The 24,727-nt window shown below is 29.3% G+C and overlaps 2 protein-coding genes across 2 annotated transcripts in view; both read left to right on the top strand.

The window, feature by feature from the left end:
- The first annotated feature begins 14,191 nt into the window (after positions 1 to 14,191).
- LOC106760231 (potassium transporter 5) lies at positions 14,192 to 18,613 on the top strand. Its single transcript, XM_014643699.2, has 9 exons — positions 14,192 to 14,531; positions 14,605 to 14,827; positions 15,785 to 16,033; positions 16,141 to 16,182; positions 16,264 to 16,524; positions 16,607 to 16,659; positions 16,770 to 16,884; positions 17,024 to 17,278; positions 17,387 to 18,613. Exons 1-9 carry the CDS (start codon positions 14,352 to 14,354, stop codon positions 18,421 to 18,423), a joined length of 2,415 nt encoding a protein of 804 aa, XP_014499185.1. The 5' UTR covers positions 14,192 to 14,351; the 3' UTR covers positions 18,424 to 18,613.
- Positions 18,614 to 21,166: 2,553 nt separating this feature from the next.
- The window catches only part of LOC106760017 (potassium transporter 5-like), a 6,051-nt gene continuing 2,490 nt past the window's right edge, over positions 21,167 to 24,727 (top strand). The window contains exons 1-5 of the mRNA XM_014643455.1: positions 21,167 to 21,218; positions 21,578 to 21,636; positions 21,756 to 21,847; positions 22,337 to 22,451; positions 22,530 to 22,752. Of these exons, the coding sequence (XP_014498941.1) occupies positions 21,167 to 21,218; positions 21,578 to 21,636; positions 21,756 to 21,847; positions 22,337 to 22,451; positions 22,530 to 22,752 (541 nt within the window). The remainder of the gene's footprint in view (positions 21,219 to 21,577; positions 21,637 to 21,755; positions 21,848 to 22,336; positions 22,452 to 22,529; positions 22,753 to 24,727) is intronic.

The following is a 24,727-nucleotide window of genomic DNA, read 5'->3' as shown; positions in this document are numbered from 1 at the left end:
TTAAAAAACAAGGTATCAAGTGCATATTTGAATGAAGTGGCGAGCAACCCAGATGTAAGGCGAGTGCCAGGAATTGGACTTTTGTACTCTGAGCTAGTGGAAGGCATTCCTCCTATATTCCCACACCTTATAGCTAGCATTCCATCTGTCCACTCAATTCTTGTGTTTGTTTCTATTAAAGCAATTCCGGTGAGTACTGTTGCATCGGAGGAGAAGTTCTTATTTCGGCATGTGGAGCCAAGAGAGTACAGAATATTTCGTTGTGTTGTGAGGCATGGGTACAATGACATTCTTGGAGATCTTGCAAAGTTTGAGTTAGAATTGATTGAAAATCTAAAGGCATTCATTCAAGAGGAGAACTACCATATGATGCGGGTAGAGGGAAGTGGAAATCCAATGGAACAAGCAGCAGTTTTTGAAAGCAGTGATAAGAGTGAAGCACATTGTTCCTCCAGTAGAATAATCACCCATCAATCAGCACCAGCTTCACCCGACTCCATTCGATCATTGGGAGAGAGTGACACATCCATGCATGGAGCTGAAGAGGAACTCAAATTCATAGAAAAAGCATTGGAGAAAAACGTGGTGTACATGCTGGCAGAAGAAGAGGTTGTGGCTCACCCAAACTCCTCCATCATCAATAAGATCATTGTGAATTATGTGTACAATTTCTTTCAAAGAACTGCAGACAAGGTCATAGTTTCATATCAATCCCTCGCAACAGACTTCTAAAGATTGGAATGACCTATGAAATATGACACATCTTCCTTGGCTTATGATCTATAATTATAAAACAATGTGTATTGTTATCTTTTTTTAATTTTGTTAAGTGTGTTTTTTTTTTGAATTAAATGTTTTTAGTTCATAACCTTGTGAAATAGAAATTTATCTTTATTTTAAATTTTGATATATTTTGGTTTTAAAAGACTTACATAAAACTTATCTTGTACTGTGATTGAATAAGATGGTAAACAGCATTTAAAAAATAAAAAATGTAACATTTTGAATTAAAGTAGAATAGAAGTTGTATTTTACTAGCCCATGTTGTGAATATTATTGAGTGGCAGTGATGTTTCAAGGAGAGTAGATACAAAATTAGAAGATAAGAGAGTGGGTTCAGAATGTGTAGGTTTGGCCATTGGTGTTGATAGGAGTTATGGTGTTTACGATTAAGTATAACATGAGTTGCTCTGCATACTCAATACTGACATGTTAAAATCATGTTCACACTGTCAATAAATCGAAATATATCAAAATGTGCCAAGTTTCTTGTATTACACATATATAACATGTGCTGTTATTTCTAAAATTAAAGATTCTCGATGCAGACCGTATTATGCTAATCTCACCCCTGCATATGTATAAAGATTTCTTTTACTCCTCTCCATGTTTTGGCAGCATCTTCTTGATCTCCAATTTTCCACCTAAAGTACTAGACTTTTCGGAGAGTACTCTTATTGTGTTTTCTTAATCATTCTTTGAGTGATAGGATCTTGATGTGTCACCATGCCATCCCCTCGCCTATCAGCATTGATAATAGATGCTTCGAATCTGTTCTGTTTGAGTGAGAAATGCAATGTTGGCTATACTTGTACCCAAAATAAAAAAAATAAAAAAAATTACAAACGTGCTGACTTGATATTAAATTTCAATTTATCTTGTAAATGAAAAATAAAGTAAAGCCCTCTAGGAGACATTGAAAGTTGAATTATGACATGGTTTTCTTGTCCAAATGGTAGCAGCCGAGGGATAGTACGCTATTTTGACTAAATGCAATAACCGTACCAGTGGGGAAAAAAAAACTTTTCTACAGGAAATCCCTACGAGAAAGAATTTAACTTGCGGTATACAAAGTGATGGATCCAAGCATTGTGGCCGAATTACAGTAATAAGAGAGTGGATCCATAATTGATAAAAAAGCAAAGTAACAAATAATGAGCTATAGAGTAGTGAAGAACAGACAGTTTGAAAAACAAAAACAACACATAAGTATAACAGTGGCTACAAAATTAGCATAGCATTACATTCTTTAGGGAAAAACAACACATATGTATTACATTGTTTCTATTTCATGGTTATTATATTGCAACATTCCTTTGAGGTTTCAAGGAAGAATTTGATCGGCATCAACTGCAAGGTTCGAAGAAATGCCAACACATTATTCATGGACGCAATTTAGGCCATTAGTGTCCATCGATTTTCAAGAACACTTACTATTCCTTGAACAATAGCAAAACAAAATTCAAAATACTAGGAACTCCTATTGAAGGATATGAAATGAACTTAACATACTTGGAGCTTTTCTACTACAAACTCAATAGTCTTTGTTCTCTTCAAGGTGGGTAATTATTGCAAACACTCACAAAAGAAACAAAGAAAATTTTGTTTAGGGATGATTGCAATTACCTTGTAGGAATTAAGAGAGAAAGTACTGAAAATTTGCCTAAAAATATAATTTTAGAGCTACTAACTATTGTGGTTCAGTTCATTAAAGTAAATTAAAATTCACTCAAATTCATCCATTATCTCCTTTTCAAATTCATCATCTCAAAAAACACACCTAATATATTATGATTAATTAAAAGTATTAAACATAAATAAATCTCATCTTACATAGATAACGAAAACACAAATGGAGAAAAACAAAACACTAGATGAAGAAAACATATTAATATTGTTAAAAACGATAAAAAGGCTTGATGCTATTAAAACTCACATGAAAAGTTAGATAAAATTGGAAACTATGTTACAATAAAAAGACTTACAATGTCATTTCAATTTCATCTCACGTAATATTAGTTATTATTTAAATTGACATATTAAATAGTTTTTATTTTAACTCGTACAATAAGTAAGATATTATTTATAATTATATCACTAGTTAATTTATTATGACGATATAATTAGTTAGTTGTCATCATACAAATTACGATGATATTAATTTAGTAAGAAATTGATATTTGAGAGAGATATTTACAAAGAAAAAGTAAAATNCTTATAAAGAAATGGAAAATCCTAGGAGAGATAGAAAGTGTAGTAGTAGAAAAAAAGCCGTCAATTTAGAAGTATGGGAAGATAGTTTGTGGAATGTTGTATCATAACCATAACATAACAACAGAAGGAGTTGTTGTTCTGTTTTCTTTCCTCGTGCTCATAGAATTGACTAGTGAGCGATGATGACTGATGAAGTCTTACATATTCCAACCGATATTTATAATTATATCACTAGTTAATTAGTTAGTTGTCATCATACAAATTACGATGATATTAATTTAGTAAGAAATTGATATTTGAGAGAGATATTTACAAAGAAAAAGTAAAATACTTATAAAGAAATGGAAAATCCTAGGAGAGATAGAAAGTGTAGTAGTAGAAAAAAAGCCGTCAATTTAGAAGTATGGGAAGATAGTTTGTGGAATGTTGTGTCATAACATAACAGAAGGAGTTGTTGTTCTGTTTTCTTTCCTCGTGCTCATAGAATTGACTAGTGAGCGATGATGACTGATGAGGTCTTACATATTTCAACCGATATACAACACATGCACCCATTCATAACATTCAAACAAGAACAACGATATTTTAATAATTTTTTCTAAGGATTTTTTCACAATAACTTTTGTGTTACTTTTTAATTTGTATATTTGAAATGAATCAATAACAAATTATCATGTAAACATATTAATTCGTATATTTAAAATGAATCAATAACAAATTGTCATGTAAACTTATTAATTTGTATATTTAGAATAAATCACAATCACAAATTATCAAGTAAATTGTAAAAAAAAAATTATAAAAAGAATTGTTAAAGAAACATTTTTCTTCAAAGAGTGCCTACACTCCCATCTATCTATCTCTCTTGTTGAATATTATTCAAAATAAATAAAAAAACCTTTGAAAAACATAATCCTTTTCTTTCAAATTTCTTATAGCATATAAAAAACATGGTCTATATAAAAATTAACACGTCCAATTATACATTTCTTAATAGTTTACTATAATAGTATATGCAACCGTTATTTTTTTTTTAATTACATACACTTTTAAAGTTTCTTGAAATGAGCAATACGTTAGGTAATTTATTTTTCAAAATTAGACCTTTCATTATTAAAGTACAATTTCCTTTTGTAAAAACTAAATTTTGATTATATTTTTTCTAATATTATAAGCTGTTTGTTGCTGAAACTCTATTTTTGGAGGAACAAATTCTTAGAGACTTTTTTTTCTAGTTTTATATATTTGTATATTTATTTATAATAAAGTACTTTATTAAAAATTTATAAATTTTATAATATAAATTTTAAAAATATATTTAATTTAATATTCACAATCCTCTTTATATAAACTTATTCGAAAAATACCTATTACTCATAACTTTTATGGTAAATCATATGTTGTATCTTGATACAACAACTATGTTGTATGTACAGAAAGAACAAGTAGAAAATGTGAGATATATTTCTTGAATATCTTTCTATCTCTTAACATTGCTCTGATTTTCAGTAGACTTTGAATAAACGTGAAAATTTGCACAGAAGAAAGAAATCATACCACAACACATAAAGATGTACTAGAAAGTATATGCTTTAAAGCGTTAGACTATCCTAGGCGTTTAGACATTTTTCGAATATTATTGTTTGGCGTTATCTGTGATAAGTGTGAAAAAGAGTTGTTTTTACACTTATAATTATTCATGTCATTACTTAGTGAAAAGTTGTAATAGGTAGTAGATTGTTATGTGAATTATTGTACAGGAAAAAATGTATAAATTGGAATCTGTCAGTCAATTCTCGCAGAGCGCAAGCCAAACTTCGCAGAGCCAGGAGAACAAAATTCGCACAGCGCACCAGTACTTGTGCGTTGAGCGAATAACAACAGTTAAAGAAAAAGAGAAATTTGGAAATTCGTATAGCGCACACACTTGTGCGCTGAGCGAATAAATTAAGTTAAGTGGCTTTTAAAAGACGTGACTGAACGCAGAAACCATCTTCTGACACGAAAAATACGAAAACGCTCTAGAAGATTTCAGGAGACCATAAGGAGACTATTCAAGACATCAAGAACTCACTTTCTGTAAGGAATTGTTGTGAAAAGTAAATTTGAGATGTCTAAGATAGGCTAATTTTTCTGTTCATTGGAATTAGTTGCATGACAGTACATTGATGTAAATTTCCTGTGCAATATATGCTTCTGTTCTTGTTCTTTTCTTGACTTGCTTTAGATGATACAAAAGTATAATTCTTTTTAAAGATTCTTTTGTACTTGGAAGTATTTTTAGAACCAGAAACATAAGAAAAGAAACTAAAAGTGACTATGCTAAGAATACGTATGTTGTCGAGGATATAACTGAAATGTTTGTCAAAGACCAATTCCAGTGATATTTTATCATATTGTTAAATCTTAAATTTTTGTGTTGTTAATTTCATGTTATTATCTAAAATTGAAATCAAATGTTCTCTTCAGTAATTGATTTTCATAAATAATTTAATTGAATAACGTGACACAAATTCCCTTAGGAGAACGATATTTGACTTATTCATTATATTACTTATAACGATTTGATATACTTGCCAAAAAGTTATCAATCTGTTTTGAGTAACTTAAAGTTTAGCGTTGATTACATCTATCCTAAACAATCTAACTTTTTATTAGACGCTATAGTGATTAGATGTTTTGTTACAATTCCTTATAACATTTTATCATTTGTCCTATATGATTAAACATTATTTTGTTTTAAACTATCAATTAAATTTCAAAACAAGGTTTACTTTATAATTTTGTCTTAACATCTATAATCAAGTTATAAAAGTTATTTATATTTACTTTTGTAATTATAATTTTGTTATATAAAAATAATGGGTCTTTATTTGGTCATAGGAAAAGAAGGTAGGTGAAAAAAGAAAAGAAAATAAAGTTGTTTAGTGGAGGAGTTTTTTTTTTAGAGTAAAATATTTTTCTAGATTAATTAGTTTTTTGTTAATAATTTATTAATTTTTATTAATATTTTTTACCATCTGATTATTATAAAAAATACAAATTATCTTTATATATCTATGAATAAAAAGGGTCTTTATTTTCTTTTATTATAATACAAATGTAAAGTAATTATTAAATCACATAGTTAATTATAAATATCATTATAAAAGCATACAGTCGACTAAAATTTTACATTTTAAAAGATATAGTTAACTATATTTGACGAGGTGTTGTCACATCCCACATTACATATTTCATCACTTTGAAGGCGGAAAAATATATTGTGGTCTCATATTTTTTTCAAAATGTTTCTACATATAAAGTAAATGCTATGGGAACGCTTCATAGACAATTAACAAACTTTTAAAATTTCAATGCCACTTAACATTCTTATTAAAAATAATTAATTTTGAAGGTATTTTCTACAAGCACTAAATTACATATAATTTTAACAAAGTAAACTATACAAGTTATTTATTATAATTTTGATTTATTTAATATTCATATGTTAAATGGTCAAAGAAATTAAAACACATGAGTATTTTACAATTTTTTTCACTTAAATAACGTGTACACCAATCATTGAAATAAAAAATTACTTTAAAAATATTTACCATACGGAAATCGTTTTAGAAAATGAGTTTCTTAAATAAAGTTTTAAATGGGAAGTATGCAAGATAATCAAAAGAAAAAACTTGAGTGTGAAAAAAGTAGAAAAAATGGAATGTAATTTCTAAAGCCTTATTAGTACTGTATGTTCATTTTCACCTTAATAGTTACAATATAAAAAAATGTATTAAATGTTAATTTAAAATACCAAAATTAATTTAAATTTTCTAATTAAAAAACAAGAATTTAATCTAAATTTATGCTTAAAAGTCACAATAGAGCTAATTTCGAACATTCCTTGATCTTTCTTCCAGAAATAAAATTGTATTTTGTAAAAGTATAATGGACTAGTAAAAAATTGAACGCTTTCTGACTTTACGAAGCCAATTATCCACCACATCTACCAGCATGCGCATCCAACTATTATAATTATATTATAATAAAAAAGTCACTGTTTCATTTCTTTTCTCTTACGTTGTTAATACTTAATTCATGACATCACTCTCTAAATATTGTATTTTCTATTCCATACATTTCAGGGTTAAATACGTTTTTAGTCTCTATATTTTGGGGCGATTTTGGTTTTAGTCTCTCTTTCAAATTAAGATACAATTTAGTCTTTCAACTTTAGAAAATTCTGGTTTTAGTCTTTTTTACCCAATTTTTTTAACTTTATTTGCTGTTTCAAGCAAGTTTCATTATAGTATTTGGATTGTTTAGACTGTTTGATACATTTTTGCTTCAATGTTAACTGAGAAACGCGTTTGAAACAACAAATAAACTTAAAAAAAAATTGGCAAAAAGGACTAAAACCAGACTTTTCTAAAGTTGAAGGACTAATTTGTACCTTAGTTTTGAAGAGGGACTAAAACCAAAATTACCCCAAAGTATAGGGACTAAAAACATATTTAATCCTACATTTGACAATTATTATTATTTATTTATTTCAAAATTAAATATATTTTACAATAACTTTCAAAATTTATTATTATTTTTATATAGACACTTTTTTTTTAAAAAAATTATTATATTTAAAATTTACGAGGATATTTAAAAATAATTAAAAAAAACCATGTACATGTTATATTAAATAAAAACATTTTAAGCAAAACATATTAAATGTTTATTTGTTAAATGCTTCTTATACACATTAACCTTAAGCAAATTATTTTGGATAGCAGGAGATACTAGTCAAATAGATAGGAAATTATATTTATCACACAAAAATATGAATTATTTTTAGAGATGAGCTTGCAATAAATTTTTTATCACATGCTCGGACATTCTATTATCATTTAATTTATTTGAAACTATTAAAAAAATATTAAATAAAAAACTATGTATAAAAAATATTTGATTTCAATCAATGATAAAGTATGTTCTAAAAGACGGGTTAAACAAATATGTTGATTATAGATTCTAATTTAATAGTTTATCATTGATAAAATAAGACGTTATGAAATTAATAAAATAAAACAGATTTTTTTTTAACTTATAGATATAATGTTAATATAGTTACTTAGAAGAAAATATTTATAATAATAAATATATCTAAAAGAGTTGATTGTAATTACTAGACAACTAAGAAGACATTATGTGATATCATTGTTTTTCACTAGAGATGCTTCAATATATATCCCTGAGCTACTCACTTACATATCCCTCATCTACTCACACCAATAAAGTAATCATAGTAAAAAGAACAAATAGTACACCAAAGACAACAAAAGAAACTACATGATAAGCTAGTGTCCAAAAGAAAACTTCATAAACAATTAATATATCAAATATTAGTTAAACATTTATAATATTTTATAACTCATATAAACATATAATTAGTTGGTTCTAGATTCCATTATTCAAATACACGTATGTATTTCAATATAGGTGTACACTTGTAATAGTATTTATACTCTGCAGAGTCATAAATGCAGAGATTATTACCTTACTACGGTAAAGACCTTCTGTCATTCTCTCCAACACCCCATTTTTTAATATATGAGTTGAATGATTGGTCATGATACATACTTTTAGAATCACCACATGTCAAAGCACGCACTAACAACATCACCACCAATTCCTCCTTGGATTGGTTCCAACCATTCTCAATTACACATTACAAACTAGTCATCATATTATCATACATGAATAAACATCATACATACTCATAATCATATTATAAAACAATTTTTAACATTCACATAATCACACTCATTAAACACATCATAAGAAGTATATGAAAACTTACTTAAAATTCTAGTATATGAAAACTTAGATCTACTCATTTAGCGAAAGCCTATTCACTCAACTACTAAATCAGCTTGCTCACCGAAATCACACTCTCTAAGCCACTAGATCTGCTTGCTCAACTAGTAGTGTTTGACAATACACTCGCTTAGCCTACAAATATGCTTGCTCAATGAGAAAACCACTTAAACTTGCATATTTAAATTCTTCTAAAAGTCATCCAACGAGTATATTCTCGCTTAGCAATCGTCAATAACTTTCCAACTTTGACTTTGCCTAGTGAGTATATGCTCGCTCAACGTGTCTATATAATTTTGCATAACAGAATTCTGTAGATTTATATCATTTCAACCCTGCAAAATGTAACGCCCCGACAACTTACAGGGAATATTGACTGCCCCCACACATCAACACGAGGCTTTCCAATGTGCTTTGTCCTTACTCGCACACTTTCTGGAAAAACTTCCCAGAAGGTCACACATCCCTAAATTACTCCAGGCTAAGCACGCTTAACCATGGAGTACTTATGGGTTAGGCTACCGAAAAGCAAATGCAATTGTTTATATGAGTAGCCAAATCAATTCCTTTAAGCTATCTCCCTTTCATTCTGATGTATCTTCAATTCGCCTATGTGTCCCTTCCATTGGAAGCCTGTCAGGAGCTGCACTCTGTGCCTCTCGCACACAATCATTCTCCGTCCTCGTCAGTGCCCGGATGTCACACAAAACAAGTCTAACACCTACCACAAATGTTCAAACCAACAAATTCTCAAATTTTATGCATTTCAACAATACAATTCAGTCCAAATACAAGCTCAATCATTAAATCATAATAGAGTTTCAATCACATTATATCTAAAGCAATTCAAGCTTCTTAATTCAACTTAACAGGTCATATCTCATCAGACAACTCAATTACACAATCCAACTACCGCACGAGCATACAAGCATCAATCAAAACTTGTATATCAGCCAAAATCAAAGTAATCAGTTTCCCTTACCTAATAGATGATCAAACAACTCCAGGGTCCTAAAAGAGCTCACAAAATTCTATCTGCTCCTACGAATAATAGAAACACAATCAAGGTATATCGTTAGAATCATTTATCAACAAAGACTCAAACTAAAGACTCAAAAGACGCATGCAAGTTGAGCGGGACCCACATGCAATATATATAAGAAAAGACAAAAAAAAAGGATCAGGACTCAATTTACTTGAACGAAGAAACTAATCAGTCTAAATTGAAGAAATTGTCGTCAGGATCAATTTTATGTGATTTACAAAGAAATAATGTGTTTTAAAATAATGAAACTCGTTTATAATGAAACTATTTATATTAAAACCATTTAATATTAAAATAATTGAGTCTTATTATTTTTAAACTATTATCATTTCTAAAATATATTTTTTTATCTTTATATTTATACAATAAAAGCTGAAAAGAAAACAATATATATATATATATATATATATATATATATATATATATATATATATATATATATATATATAAAGCTTTATAAGAAATATTAATTACATGAATGACAAAACCTCAAATGATAACGTGAGAGCCAAAAGCATTTTTAAATGACTGAATGGAATAGGTTTATTTTTGTTCAAACACGCAATTGTTGTCAATAACAATATTTTTATACTTATGTTTATTCATATCACATCAATTATTATATTTTGATTTTTTTTATTCTTCTCTTTCTTTGGATCAATAAGAAGAAAAACACAGTGAAGAAACAAAAGAAATTAAGATATGCAAGATTTTAAGTCCTTTCACTTTTTAACATCAAACTTAAAAGTAAAAATAAATTACTATTGGAAAGAAAATTATTAGTAAATCCATCTATGTCTATAAAAATATGTGTTATTTTATGTATTTTTTATTTTTAATTTTTTTTATTAAAATATAAAAATTTATTCCTTTTCTTTTCTTATTTTTAAATTATTTTCCGAACAAAACGTATCATTAAATTTTGTTTGGAACGAAGAAAAATTATTGAATAGGACAAAGGAAGGATAAAGTAATTGTTTATCCGTCTGTAATATAAAAAACAAGGAAAAAAAGACAACGAGGTCAGTCAAATATTCATTCTCAATTTAGAGATTTAAGTAGTGTAAAAACATAGATGTTTATATATCCAAACAACTGCATTCTCTCTTTCTTTATTTACGTGCTTACTTTAAAATCAGAGAAAGCGTTATTAGACAAATTGTTTTAAGGATAATGATATTTAGACAACATTTTTTTGATAATATTTTGATTATGTGTCAATCTGTGATTGATCGAAAATTACTCCACTATAATATTTATGATTATTATTATTGATTATGAAGTAATTTTTGACCAATCACAAATTGACACGTAATCAATGTTCAAATATTGTAAAAAAAATGTTTAAATATCATTATCCTTGTTTTAAATTGGCTTTAGTGTTATTCAAGTAACCTTTTATTTTCAAAATATTTTACTAAGCATAATTAATTAATTTTGGAGTTTTTGAATTTTAAATGAGTATTATTGGTTAGTACGGAAAACTTTTGATGTCCTATATAAAAAGAGTAGTTGGCGTGATTTTAGTCAAACTCATTTTTTTTTGTCTTGACTTTGGAAAACTATTACAATAACAGTTTTAAATTGTAATTATTTTGAAAGAAATTTTTAATACGAATTAGTGCCACCACACACTCAGAGAAAGTCTCTGACAAATAAAATAGTAATCTTTAATAACATGTATTTAATTTTACGTTTTTTTAAGTATGAGATAAAGTTGTGTTTTTTCAAAACTAGCAAAAATAGAATATTAATAGACTTTATTGTTATCTACTAATACATAACCTCAATGCTATATAATATTTACATTATTCCGAAAGTTTTTCAAACGATAATATTGTATGAGAAGGGACAGAGCATAATGGGAGGTAGGTAGGATTTGGCAATCAAAATTTTAAAATTTTGTGTATTACAATATTAACTATTATGTGTTTTTTCATAATTGGTTGTTAATTATGATAATTTATTTATTTTTCTAAATCTTGAACTTTGTTGTTAAACAAGTATATTGATGAAGAATAAAATAATAAATTCATTTTTTAAAAGTGATAAAAGAAAAGTTACATGTGAAATTGAAAATAACATAAATTCAATTTTTTCACCTATTTTCAAACATGATACTAATAGTTCAATTAACCCTTCTTAAGATTTAAAGAATAATAAATGAAGAGTTTCATATTATTACTTTCAAACATGGAATCAAAGATATGAGAATATCCAATAAATCAAAGAGATAAAATTATAAAAACTTATTTAAAATGAAATCCGTATCAAATACAACTACAAAATTATCGTTTTTTTAAAAGAAACATCCAAGAAAATTTCAATATTAAATTATGTATTTTTGTTTAATTAATGATAATGATTAAATATATAAATTTTAAACATATTATTTTGATTAAATTTTTAAGATCACCCACTTTGGATGAAAAACCCAAGGTATATATCTCTCTCACTCAATTATGCTTCCTTTAAGTTGAGTTATCCATAAATTAGAAGTTTGGTTAATCATTCATCATTGTATTTATGAGTATAGTCTTAAAACTACACAATCCTTCACTCCTAATTATTTATCGATATAAAAATTTTCTTATAACCATTTTTTACTTAACAGAATTCTAATTTTTGTTTTTTTTCCATTCGATCGATTACTTTTTTTTTAGATACGACAAATAAATTCGTTTTCACAGGTATTGTTTGAATCTATCCCTATTTTGTTTTTTTTTACGGAGAATTCCTACATTAATTGTTTATGAATACGAATAATATCCCATTTTTCAATTGGATGTGAGAACGCATATGAGAGTATGTACATCCCGCTCCATTCCTGTTTCTATACCCGTCTCAGTACTCATCTCCTACGGTTTAAATCACTAAAATCCTCACATTTTATTAGATAGCTTAAACTTAACATACCAAAAACATATTTAACCTTTTTATTAATTACATTCTATCAAATAGTTTTATGTCTCACATTTTTACTCTTTTTTAATATTTTAAATTCATTATTTTTTTACAAAATTATTTTTACTCTCAATTTCAAATATTTTGCTTAAACCTTTCATTTAGTAAACAATATAAAAAAATATCTTTTTTATTTTCTTTAATCCTTAATTTTTGTTTTATATGAAATTTTTTTGGTTTGCTAAAACAATTATCATTATCTCTTAACAATTCTAACACTTTAACACATGAAAAGCTTTATTTTTCTTTTATTTTCAAGATATTTTTTTTATCTCATCACACTCTTTATATATTTGTTTTCCTTTTTGCAATTTCATTAATTGATGTATCAAATTATTTTTAAAATACACATTTAATTATTTTTACTCATTTTTTATTTATTTATTTTTATTATGTAGAATATTATCTTTTACTTTTTTATATTTTTATTTTTATTTTTAATTCATTTCTTAAGTGTAATTTTATCGCTCCAACTATATAAGACATTTTTTATACTCTAATGTAGTAACTTAAATGTTATTTTCATGAATCTAATTTATCATCCTTCAGAAGCTTAAAAATAAAACATTTATGTTAAATTTCAATTATTTTAGTTAAATAATTATTTTTTTGTACTATTTCCTTTAAGAGATGTATTATAATTTTTATTAGTGTATAAAAAATTAAATTAAAATTTTAAAAAATAAATTAAAAACATATTTGAAACATTTTTAAACTCGAATACTTATTTTTTAAAACATTTTAAAAACATTTTTTTATTTTATCAACTTTTGACGTTGTCATCCTACTTTTTCTCCCAACATGATATTCATAACTTAATTAGTAGTGTATAAAAAAATTAAATTAAAATTTATAGAAATAAATTAAAGACATATTTAAAATATTTTTAAACTCAAATACTTATTTTTTAAAATATTTTAAAAACATATTTTATTTTGTCAACTTTTGACGTTGTCATCCTGCTTTTTCTCCCAACATGATATCCATAACTTAATTATTGAATCATTATACCATTAAATACGCTAATTAACTATTTTTAACGTTATACAGATAATTTATTAGCATTAAAGTCATTCTGTGATGAAGACATATTGTAATTAATGAATTAAAAAAAGAAACATTATTCTACAGTGGTGACGCATGCAGACAAATTAAAGTAAAGAAAGCAATAATGGAATGAATAAATGTTAAACGTAAATAATTGAAAATTTTAGAAATAAAAGTAAACCAGGAAGTGTTTCCATAACACGTAATAACAACAACCACAAAAGTCAACTGAAAAGCTCGTGAGGGAGGCGCAGTTTAAAGATTAAACAAAAAAAAAATACAATTATTGATGATAAAATATAATATTAGAAGTAAGCAAGAGGGTATCAAGATCTGACTTTATGTGCCTATAAAAACTAATGCAAAGTAATAGATATTGAACATCTCTAACTCCAACTCCAACTACAGAGAAGAAGAGAAAGAAAAAAGTGTGTGGAGAGTGAAAATGTCTAGAGCAGAAGAAGATGATGGAAGAAAGAGCACGGAGGAAACTGGTGTAACAGTAGAGGCAGAGAAGAACCTTAAGCTGAAAGAGCGAAAGGTATCATGGGCAAAACTAAGACGCATAGATTCTCTAAATTTAGAGGCCGGAAGAGTTTCTATGGTTGCACACAACCCTCACAAGGTATAAATCTCATACACATCTCAGCTCATAATTTAAAAATACATGTACTCATTTATTTACTGTATTTGAACAGATGGGATGGAGAATTACTCTCAGCTTAGCATTTCAAAGTATAGGAGTTGTATATGGTGATATTGGGACATCACCCCTTTATGTATATGCCAGCACTTTCACTGATGGAATCAAACATAATGATGATATTCTGGGTGTCTTGTCCCTTATCATCTACACCATCCTCTTTATACCTATGATCAAATACGTTTTCATCGTATTGTGGGCTAACGACAATGGCAACGGTACCACCGTCTCAGTTTTCACCTAGTTTTTTCTTCCTCCTCAAATCTTCTTTCATATTCTTTTATCACTTCCTGTTACATTCATTCTTTATTCTTTATTTCATTATATTTCAATAATACACTAAACAAATATTAAGTGGAAACCAGATGAAAGAGAGTGGTCCAATTTTGAACTCAAACAAAACCCAGATCGGTATGCTTTGGTTTTGGTGTCAAATCTGTCCTTTTCTTAAACTTGGATCGGTTATCGACTTTAACAAAAGACTTTATCTTATTGTTTTTTCTTTGACAGACTTATTGTCCTTTCTATGTGTTTCTTTTTTTTATTTCTTATTTGTTGGACGTTTAAGAAAAAAATTCAATTTTTACTAAACTATATTGTCTTTAAAAAATTAAATATATAAAAATAAATATAAACAACTAAATCAAGAATCACAAATATATATTTATTTTTTCAACTTAGTAATTATTGTGTGTCTATATATATATATATATATATATTAATTGATGAGTTTGTTTATTTATGTGTATGCTTGTACATATGAATATTCTTTCTTTCTGTGTATACATATTTGTGTATTTTTTTAAAGTAGGAAAAAATAATGACGTGTATATCGAGATTAATAAAAAAAATAATAATAATAACTTATTACAACATGTATCACATATATGTCACAAGAAAGGTGTAAAATATTTTTATAATAAAAATAACAATTATTAAGACAGATTTATGACAGTAATTACCTTTTATTTAATCTATAATCAAGTTTTTATATAAAATTTAAACTATTTATGCTCTCTTTAGAAAATGGTGACAAAAAGATATTTATGTGTTTTTTTACATAATAAATGTGATAGTAAGTTATTTATTATGTGAGTTTTAATTTCACAGGTGGAGCCTTTGCACTGTATTCATTAATATGTAGACACATAAAAATGAGTTTGATTNTTTCACAGGTGGAGCCTTTGCACTGTATTCATTAATATGTAGACACATAAAAATGAGTTTGATTCCAAATGAACAACCAGANGATAGGGAGCTTTCTAATTACAAACTAGAAACNCCATCGAGTCAGGTNAAACGAGCTCACAAACTAAAGCAGAAACTCGAAGGCAGTAATGTTGCAAAAGTTGTGCTTGTGCTTCTTGCAATAATGGGAACTTCCATGGTTATAGGAGACGNCATTCTTACTCCATCAATATCAGGTTCCTCAATTTCTTATATTTCTATGTTTTTCTAATTAATGTGACAATATATTTACCAAGCAATTAAGCTCCTCTCATACTGTTATATATTGCTTAATGTTGTGCAGTACTTTCAGCTGTAAGTGGGATCAGTAAATCATTAGGTCAAGGTGTGTCATCAACGTCTTACCATGTCTCCTTTTAAATGCAATTTCTTTCAAATGTGCTTAATGTTGTTTCTATTTTTTCAGATGCTGTTGTGGGAATCACAATAGCAATTTTGGTAGTCCTATTTTCTGTTCAACGATTCGGTACTGATAAAGTGGGGTTCTCCTTTGCTCCAATTATCTTGATGTGGTTTTTGTTCATCGCTGGAATTGGTTTTTACAACTTATTCAAATATGACATTGGAGTATTACGTGCCTTTTATCCAAAATATATATATGATTACTTCAAACGTAATGGAAAGAAAGGATGGTTATCACTTGGTGGAGTTTTTTTATGCATAACAGGTGACTAATATATATCTCTTCTTAATTATTTCCGATTAAATTATTCAACCTTTTATTTTAACTTACATATATGTCATTTTAGGATCTGAGGCTATGTTTGCTGACTTAGGTCACTTTAATGTGCGAGCCATTCAGGTGAGTAAATATCTTTATTATTAAGGTTAATTTCTTCACAAAAGGTGTTTCAAGCTACAATTGATTGTATAATTGAACTTAAATTGATGATGCAATATAATGTGTTGCAGATAAGCTTTTCTTTCATTACATGTCCATCAATCGTGATTGCATACATTGGGCAAGCAGCATATTTGAGGAAGTTTCCTGACAATGTAGCTAATACTTTCTATGATTCCATTCCAGGTAAGTAATTTTATTTTAACCATCTAGACACAATATGTTTAACAAGTTGGAAGTAATCCTTTTTTAACAAGTAACACATTTAATAAATTAATTTCTCCTTTCATGTGTGAATTAATTAATAATTAAAANTAACATGTAGGTCCCTTATATTGGCCAACTTTTGTTGTGGCTGTTGCTGCTGCCATTATAGCTAGTCAAGCAATGATTTCAGGAGCATTCTCCATTATANCNCAAGCCNTAAGTCTAGGTTGTTTTCCAAGAGTTAGGGTNGTGCACACTTCCATCAAACATTATGGTCAGGTGTATATTCCCGAAATCAATTACATGTTCATGATTGCATGCATTGTGGTGTGTGCTGCCTTCAAGACCACAGAAAAGATTAGTCATGCATATGGTAAGTGATTATTAATATTATTGATGCTTGTTTTTTTCATGTATCTTATGTTAGGAAAGGATGTTGGAGAAACAAGTCATACATAAACGTTTGATTGAATATATGCAGGGATTGCAGTTATTGGTGATATGATGATTTCAACAACTCTGGTTTCACTGATAATGCTTGTTTTATGGAAAAAGAGTCTATGGCTTGTGTCATTATTCTTCTTTGGATTCGGTTTCATTGAATTAGTTTATTTAACATCTCAACTGACCAAGTTCACAGGAGGAGGGTATTTTCCAATTGTATCAGCTATGTTCTTGACGTCGATTATGGGAATCTGGCANTATGTGCACAAAGAAANATNCATGTTTGAGTTAAAAAACAAGGTATCAAGTGCATATTTGAATGAAGTGGCGAGCAACCCAGATGTAAGGCGAGTGCCAGGAATTGGACTTTTGTACTCTGAGCTGGTGCAAGGCATTCCTCCTATATTTCCACACCTTATAGCTAGCATTCCATCTGTCCACTCAATTCTTGTGTTTGTGTCTATTAAAGCAATTCCCGTGAGTAGTGTTGCATCGGAGGAGAGGTTCTTGTTTCGACAGGTGGAGCCCAGAGAGTACAGAGTTTTTCGTTGTGTTGTGAGGCATGGTTACAATGATGTTCTTGAAGATCCTGCAAAGTTTGAGTCAGAACTTATACAAAATCTAAAGGCATTCATTCAAGAGGAGAATTATCATATGGTGGAAGTGGAGGGAATTGGAAATGCAATCGAACAAGCAACAGTTGTTGAAAGCAGTGATAAGAGGGAAACACATCGTTCCTCCAGTAGAATAATCCCCAATCAACCAGCATCAGCCTCATCTGACTCCATTCGATCATTGGGGGGCAGTGGCAACAAGTCATATGCTAACTTCCTTGCCCCACCCATCCATGGAGCTGAAGAGGAACTCAAATTCATAGAAAAAGCATTAGAGAAAGGCGTGGTGTACATGCTGGCAGAAGCAGAGGTTGTGGCTCACCCAAACTCCTCCATCATCAATAAGATCATTGTGAATTATGTGTACAGTTTCTTCCGAAAGAACTTTAGACAAGGTCAGAGTTCCATGGCAATCCCGCGCAACAGACTTCTTAAGATTGGAATGACATACGAAATATGACATATCTCTTCCACCCATCCCTAAGCACAATAAATATAGACTTCCCTTTAATTCTGATGTTACTAAAGCTTGTTACTTTACAATTACCCATAATCAACAAAAGAACCCTTTGCGTGTCCACCTTTTAACTCTTCAAATATTGTAATGCTTATTCAATTTGATAATAGATATAAAAAGCCGTGTAATGTAATATAATCCTACTCAACCATTTGTTATTAAACTATATTGTCTTTAGAGGATAAAAAAACAAATATATATAAATAAATATCAGTAACTAAATCAACAATAACAAGCACATATTTATTTTTTCAACTCAGTAATTACAAAAGAAAATAATTTTGTTTGTGTACGTATGTGTACGTACATCTGTGTATGCATATGTCTGTTTGTTTGTGTGTGAGTTTGTGTATGCATACGTCCGTGTTTGTATGTCGTGTTTGTTTTTTTTTTTTTAAATTAGGAAAAAATATGAAATAATGAAGTATATATTTAGATTAGTGACAAAATAGAAAAGAATGATGACTTATTACATCACTTATATGATTGTCAAGTGGGGCCGCTTGCATGAGATCATGGCATGATCTCTGGAACACTCATGAATACCAGGCACGCGCATGGCTTAGTAAGCGCAGTACAACGATAAGAGCAAGGATAGTGGGGGTGTATTGTGATTGATAAACCTCTAACACACGCCAAGTGTCTTTGGTTCATATAGCTTGCTATACCAACTACACTGTGTGATAAGTTTCTAAATCTAAGACTGGTTCATATAGCTTACTATACCAGCTCTTATGCATTATATCCTATGAAGCCTAGAATAAAAGTTTTTTATCTTTTCTTTCAACTTTTGCAATATGTGGGGGATTGTTATAATATTGCAAAGTTAAAAAGCATTAATTGTGAGATTGAACTTCAAATAGTTGAGTTGCAATGCAAAGTTCGTATTTTAATTAGCAAACGAAAACATTTTATTAAACATGCCAACGTTCAAATATTCAATGTGAATCAATTCCAACTTTAAAAATTTTATGATTTTTAATTTCTTTTATTTTAATTGATTCTTTCCAGCTCTATATATAGAGAACACTTTTCCCATTCCAAAACACAAAAAAATTCATTCTTTCTCATTCTCCTCTTGTATGAGTTTCATCCTTTGTCTCTTTTCCTTCTTCTAAAAATATTCTGGGTTAATTTATACTCTTTATAGAGTTTCTTGCTAGTTCTGTGACCCTCGAATACATTTCGAGAAGTTCATGTTGTATCCTGAGGGACTTGCGCAGTACACCACGGATAAGTCCTTAAGGATAGTGACTCTACATGCCTCAGGAAATTTTGTTCATGATTTTGTCAGCTAAAACACACTATTATATGCGGTGCGCATGCATTTATTAATTATAGTTTATTTTTTGAGAAAGGAAGGAACCGATCACAGATTGGTTGAAGATGCGTATTTGTTGTTAATTCTTTGTTTGTTTGCTATGATTAATGAACAGGTTGAAACGCATCCAGGAGGGACGCGGTGCAATCCAACGCAAGAACAGATAGGTATATTGGCGATGTTGTACAAAGGAGGGACGAGAACTCCGAATGCTCAGCAAATAGAGTAGATCATTGTTCAATTAGGAAAGTATGAAAAAAATCAAAGGGAAGAATGTGTTCTATTGGTTTCAAAATCACAAAGCACACGAGAGACAAAAGCAGAAACGTAATAGCCTTGCTTTTTCTCATAGTCCTCGAACTCGCCGATCCCAATGGTCTCTCCAAGCGTGGTGGTTTTGGTGGATATCGGGTGGGCGGATATGGCTATAGCAGCAGTTTCGTTCCGACGCGGCGTCATTGGATGTCTCGACGACTGGGGGAGAAGGGGGTGGGTGAGGAGAACCGAGATGATGCATTGCAACTGAAGATGGAGTGGAAGAAGGAAGGAAGAGACGAGGGAGAGAGAGGGAGAAAAGCTTAAACACTGACTCAAGAAAAAAAATGTCAGTCAACCGTGTAGATGATTTTTAACTATGTTAGTTTTGGAGGACTAAAATTACAATTTCTTTAAGTCGGAGGACTAAAATGTACCTTACTTTGAGAGAGAGACTAAAACCAAAACCGCTTAATAGTATAGGGACTAAAAACATATTTAACACTGATTAGAATTATACCATTTCTATTGTCTCCTTCAATTGCAGAAAAATATATTTAAGATGTATATAAACAAAATAAAAAGTAAATAAGAAATAAAATTAGTTATAGGTTACATTAGATATGATGTTAATTTTTTTTTTCATACATTAGCATTGGACAGAAATATATATACATATCACCTCTGGATCGTAATGATTTAGGAACGATCTATGATGAAAAGGTTAAAAAATTTAAGAGGAAAAATTCAAACAGAAATGATTAAGATATCCTATGCTTGCTGGGTGCATGGCTGGCTTTTTTTTCTTCATAGATCTGATCGCACATTTCCAAAGATGATCAGTTTCTTCATGAAAGGTCAAAAGTCAAAAGTTTCACAAAAACTTGTGTGAGCTAGTATTCTGAAATACATGATTAACTCTCTTTTTTTTCTTCGGGCATTTTAAAAGTTAATTAACTCAAAAACCATTGTCAATATGCATCTGAAAGTGTAAACGTGTTATAAAATAAGAATCTAGCTTTGGTACAATTAAGTAAAATATTCAACACATGAAGACATATACATTCGTTCGTCTGTCTGGTTTTCTATAGGTTTGCTTCTATTTCTGCCATGGATGATTTTGTTGAAGGAAGAGAAGCTGGTGTGGTGTGTGTTTCAGCAGGCAATGAATAATCTTACATGTATCACACAGGCCATTGTAGAAAAAGCATGCATCAAGCGGGGAGAAAGAAAAGAAGATTGAAAGAAGTAGAAAACTTACCAGTAGTAGTTGTACAAGTAGTAGAAAACTTACAAGTAAATATTGTATAAGTGACTTGACCTAGTTTGACTAGGGTTTGACCTTTTCACCAGATTCATTATCCAATCTGCCACGTGGCATTTTCCTTCTCCGTCCAAATGAGGGTTTTGTGTTTTGCAAGGGGGTGCCTGTGCCTGGAGATTCATGGTTCTGCTTTTCATTTTGCGATTGAGAAAGATGATTATCGTGGTCTTGTTATGTTGTTATTGGTTTTCTTGCAGGTGATTTGAATTCGCGGTGTAGATTGGAGAAGCTTGATGAACGAATTGGGGTTTTGCAGGCGATTCTGATATGTGGCTTTCGAAATGGAGAACACAAATTTTGAACTCTCGTCTGGGTGGTTTCAATTTGCATTTCGCGTGGTTCTTGCGGTCTGGGATTGACACTCTGCGATTTTAGGATTCGCGTGCTAGATTGGACGAAGGTAATGAGGTGGCTAATGGTGGTCCTGAGGAGAAGCAGTGGTGGCTATTCTGGGTCGCGTTGGATCTGTGAGTGGAGGGTTTCTGCGATAGGTATTCGAGATTCTGGGTTCTTTCGCGTGGTGCGATTTGCTGTGTTTGGTGGTTCTTCCATGACACGAAGGAGCTCGCAAAAACGGCGCTGCTCAAGGGTTGATGGTGGTGGCGCGAGAGAGAAGACGCGAGGAGGCCTCACGATTCATGGTGGTTTTTGGTTGATCCGTGGTGGCCGGCAAGGATAGTGGCGTGAGGTGTGGTTACGCGAAGCTGATGGTGATGGAGGTTCGTTCGAGGTTCACCATTTCCGGTGGATGGTGATGAAATGGTGATGACATGACGCTATGGAAATTAGGGTTTTGTAAAGATAGTGATGACTTGGCGTGTTGTCGTTGGCTGATGGAGTGTGTAGAGGATCAACACGTGGCAGGATGTAAGAGGATATCAATAATAACTGACTTGTGTGTCTATAAAAACGAATGCAAAAGAACACAAATTTAATATTTTTAACTCCAACTGTAGAGAAGAAAAAGAAGAAAGTGTATTGAGAGTGAAGATGACCGGAGCAGAAGGAAAACTAAGGCACATAAATTCTTTGAGTTTAGAGGCTGGAAGAGTTTGTATGGATGCACACAAGGTAATCAATCTTATACACATATTTCAGTTCATAATCTATGAATATATATGTACTCATTTATTTATATGATTTGAACAGATGGGATGGAGAATTACTCTTAGCTTAGCTTTTCAAAGCCTAGGAATTGTATATGGTGATATTGGGACATCACCCCTTTACGTATATGCTAGCACCTTCACCAATGGAATCAAACATAACGATGATATTTTGGGTGTCTTGTCCCTTATCATCTATACCATCCTCCTCATTCCTATGATTAAATACGTCTTCATCGTACTGTGGGCTAACGACAATGGCAACGGTACCATTCTTTTTCTAAACATATGTCTCACTTTTTACCCACTTCTTCTTACCTCTACAAATCTTCTTTCACATTATCACTTCCTTTATTCTCTATTTCATGATATTTCAATAATACACTAAAGAAATATTAAGTGGAAATAAAATGAAAGAGAGTAGTCCAATTTTGAACTCGAACAAAACCCACATCGGTATGCTTTGTTGTCAAATTTATCCTTTTTTCAAACTTGGATCGTTATCAACTATTACAAAAAAATCCAACATTGGATCAAATTTGTTATTTTTTCTCTTAAATTTGGATTGGATATAGACTCTTACAAAAATATGTGTGTTTCACCTTACATCACTAAGAGTTTCATCCTGTATTTTCAAATTCCAAATTTACCCTCTAATTAATGAGATTTGATAAACATTATCATAATAACTATATTATTAATTATTATTATTATTATTCATTTATGACTTTATTATCATATATTAAAGTTAACATTTGTGTTGTATTTGTTATTTTGATTTGTATTGAAAAATTAAAAAATTTAATAACAAATGAAACTAATAAAACAAATGCTTAATGTTTATAAATGAAAGACATAGAAGTTATTATTATAAAAAACAATGTATCTCAATCGGATTTGGAGATCTGATATTTCTTCTTTTGGATTTCCATATCTTTTTGATAGTTTGTTTTAATTATATTATTTATAAATGCTTATTAGATTATTTTAAAATGTTTTATTATATTATTTATAAATTTTTAATTAGATAATTTGTATGAAATAATTTAATTTATTAAAAAAATAAATTTACTTAAAATTGATAAATTTATTTAAAAATGATATGAAAAATTTAAAATATTTTTTAGGTAGTGTTAATTATTATTAATCCATTAAAATAATTTTAAAATAAATATTAAATATTTAAAAGCAAAATTATATAATTCATAATTAATTTAATGAATTCAAATATTTATATATTTATAAAATCCTAATATTTCATTAAATATATATCTTTAAATTATAAATAAAAACAAGATATTTTAATAGATGGGTCAAAAAATCTGGTCAAAAGATTCTTCTGCCTTTATTAAAAATTAATCACATTTTAATGGAGGCATTATAAGTATTCCATAAAATTTTGAAAGTGTAAAGTGAAATCCTTGGAGATACAGGTGAAACGCCCTAAAAATATTTTTTTTTTCTCAAACTTGAAAATAAATCAAACAATTGTAGAATTATTATTATAAAATTCGAAATATTCTTTTTTTCATTAATCACCAAACAAAAAAGATGAATACATGTTATTCATTTTCTGTTGTTTTGAAGAGTACTTTTTAAACCCACTTTCATTTTTTGTTCTTCGTTATTTTAACTTCATTTTTAAACTAAACAAATAAAATGAACGACTAATAATACAATATAGTAAATAATTATTGATATTATTTTCTTGGCATTGATAAAAGACATCAAATATGTCATTATTCATTTGCTAAAACGTTAGAATGAAGAAATAGTAACGCGCGGTTTATATTACTTTTATTATGTTCCTTTTATTTGATCTTGAACCAAACTTTTATATTAAATTTAAGCTATTTACGCTCTTTTTGGAAAATGATGACAGACAGATATTTATATTGTATTTTTTCTTCTTTTCGTGCATGCAATGTGAACCTGAGCAGTGTGTCTGTGGATTTGTACATCCGTATGTGTTTTTTATATTAGAGAAAAAAATAGAAAAAATAGTAAATGTTTTGAAAAATGAAAACTATAAATGTACATGACATAAAATTGATAGAGTGATAATTTTATAATAAATATCAAATATATTCTGAGATAAAATTAACATAACAAGTGCGTTTGATATGTTTATTCAATATGAAATCACGATAGTAAGTTATTTATTATGTGAGTTTTAATTTCACAGGTGGAGCCTTTGCACTGTATTCATTAATATGTAGACACATAAAAATGAGTTTGATT

The sequence above is a fragment of the Vigna radiata genome, chromosome 5 (assembly GCF_000741045.1).
Source record: "Vigna radiata var. radiata cultivar VC1973A chromosome 5, Vradiata_ver6, whole genome shotgun sequence".
Classification (NCBI taxonomy): domain Eukaryota; kingdom Viridiplantae; phylum Streptophyta; class Magnoliopsida; order Fabales; family Fabaceae; genus Vigna; species Vigna radiata.
The sequence above is the reverse complement of the archived record's forward strand: the minus strand, read 5'-3'. Positions and strand labels throughout refer to the sequence as shown.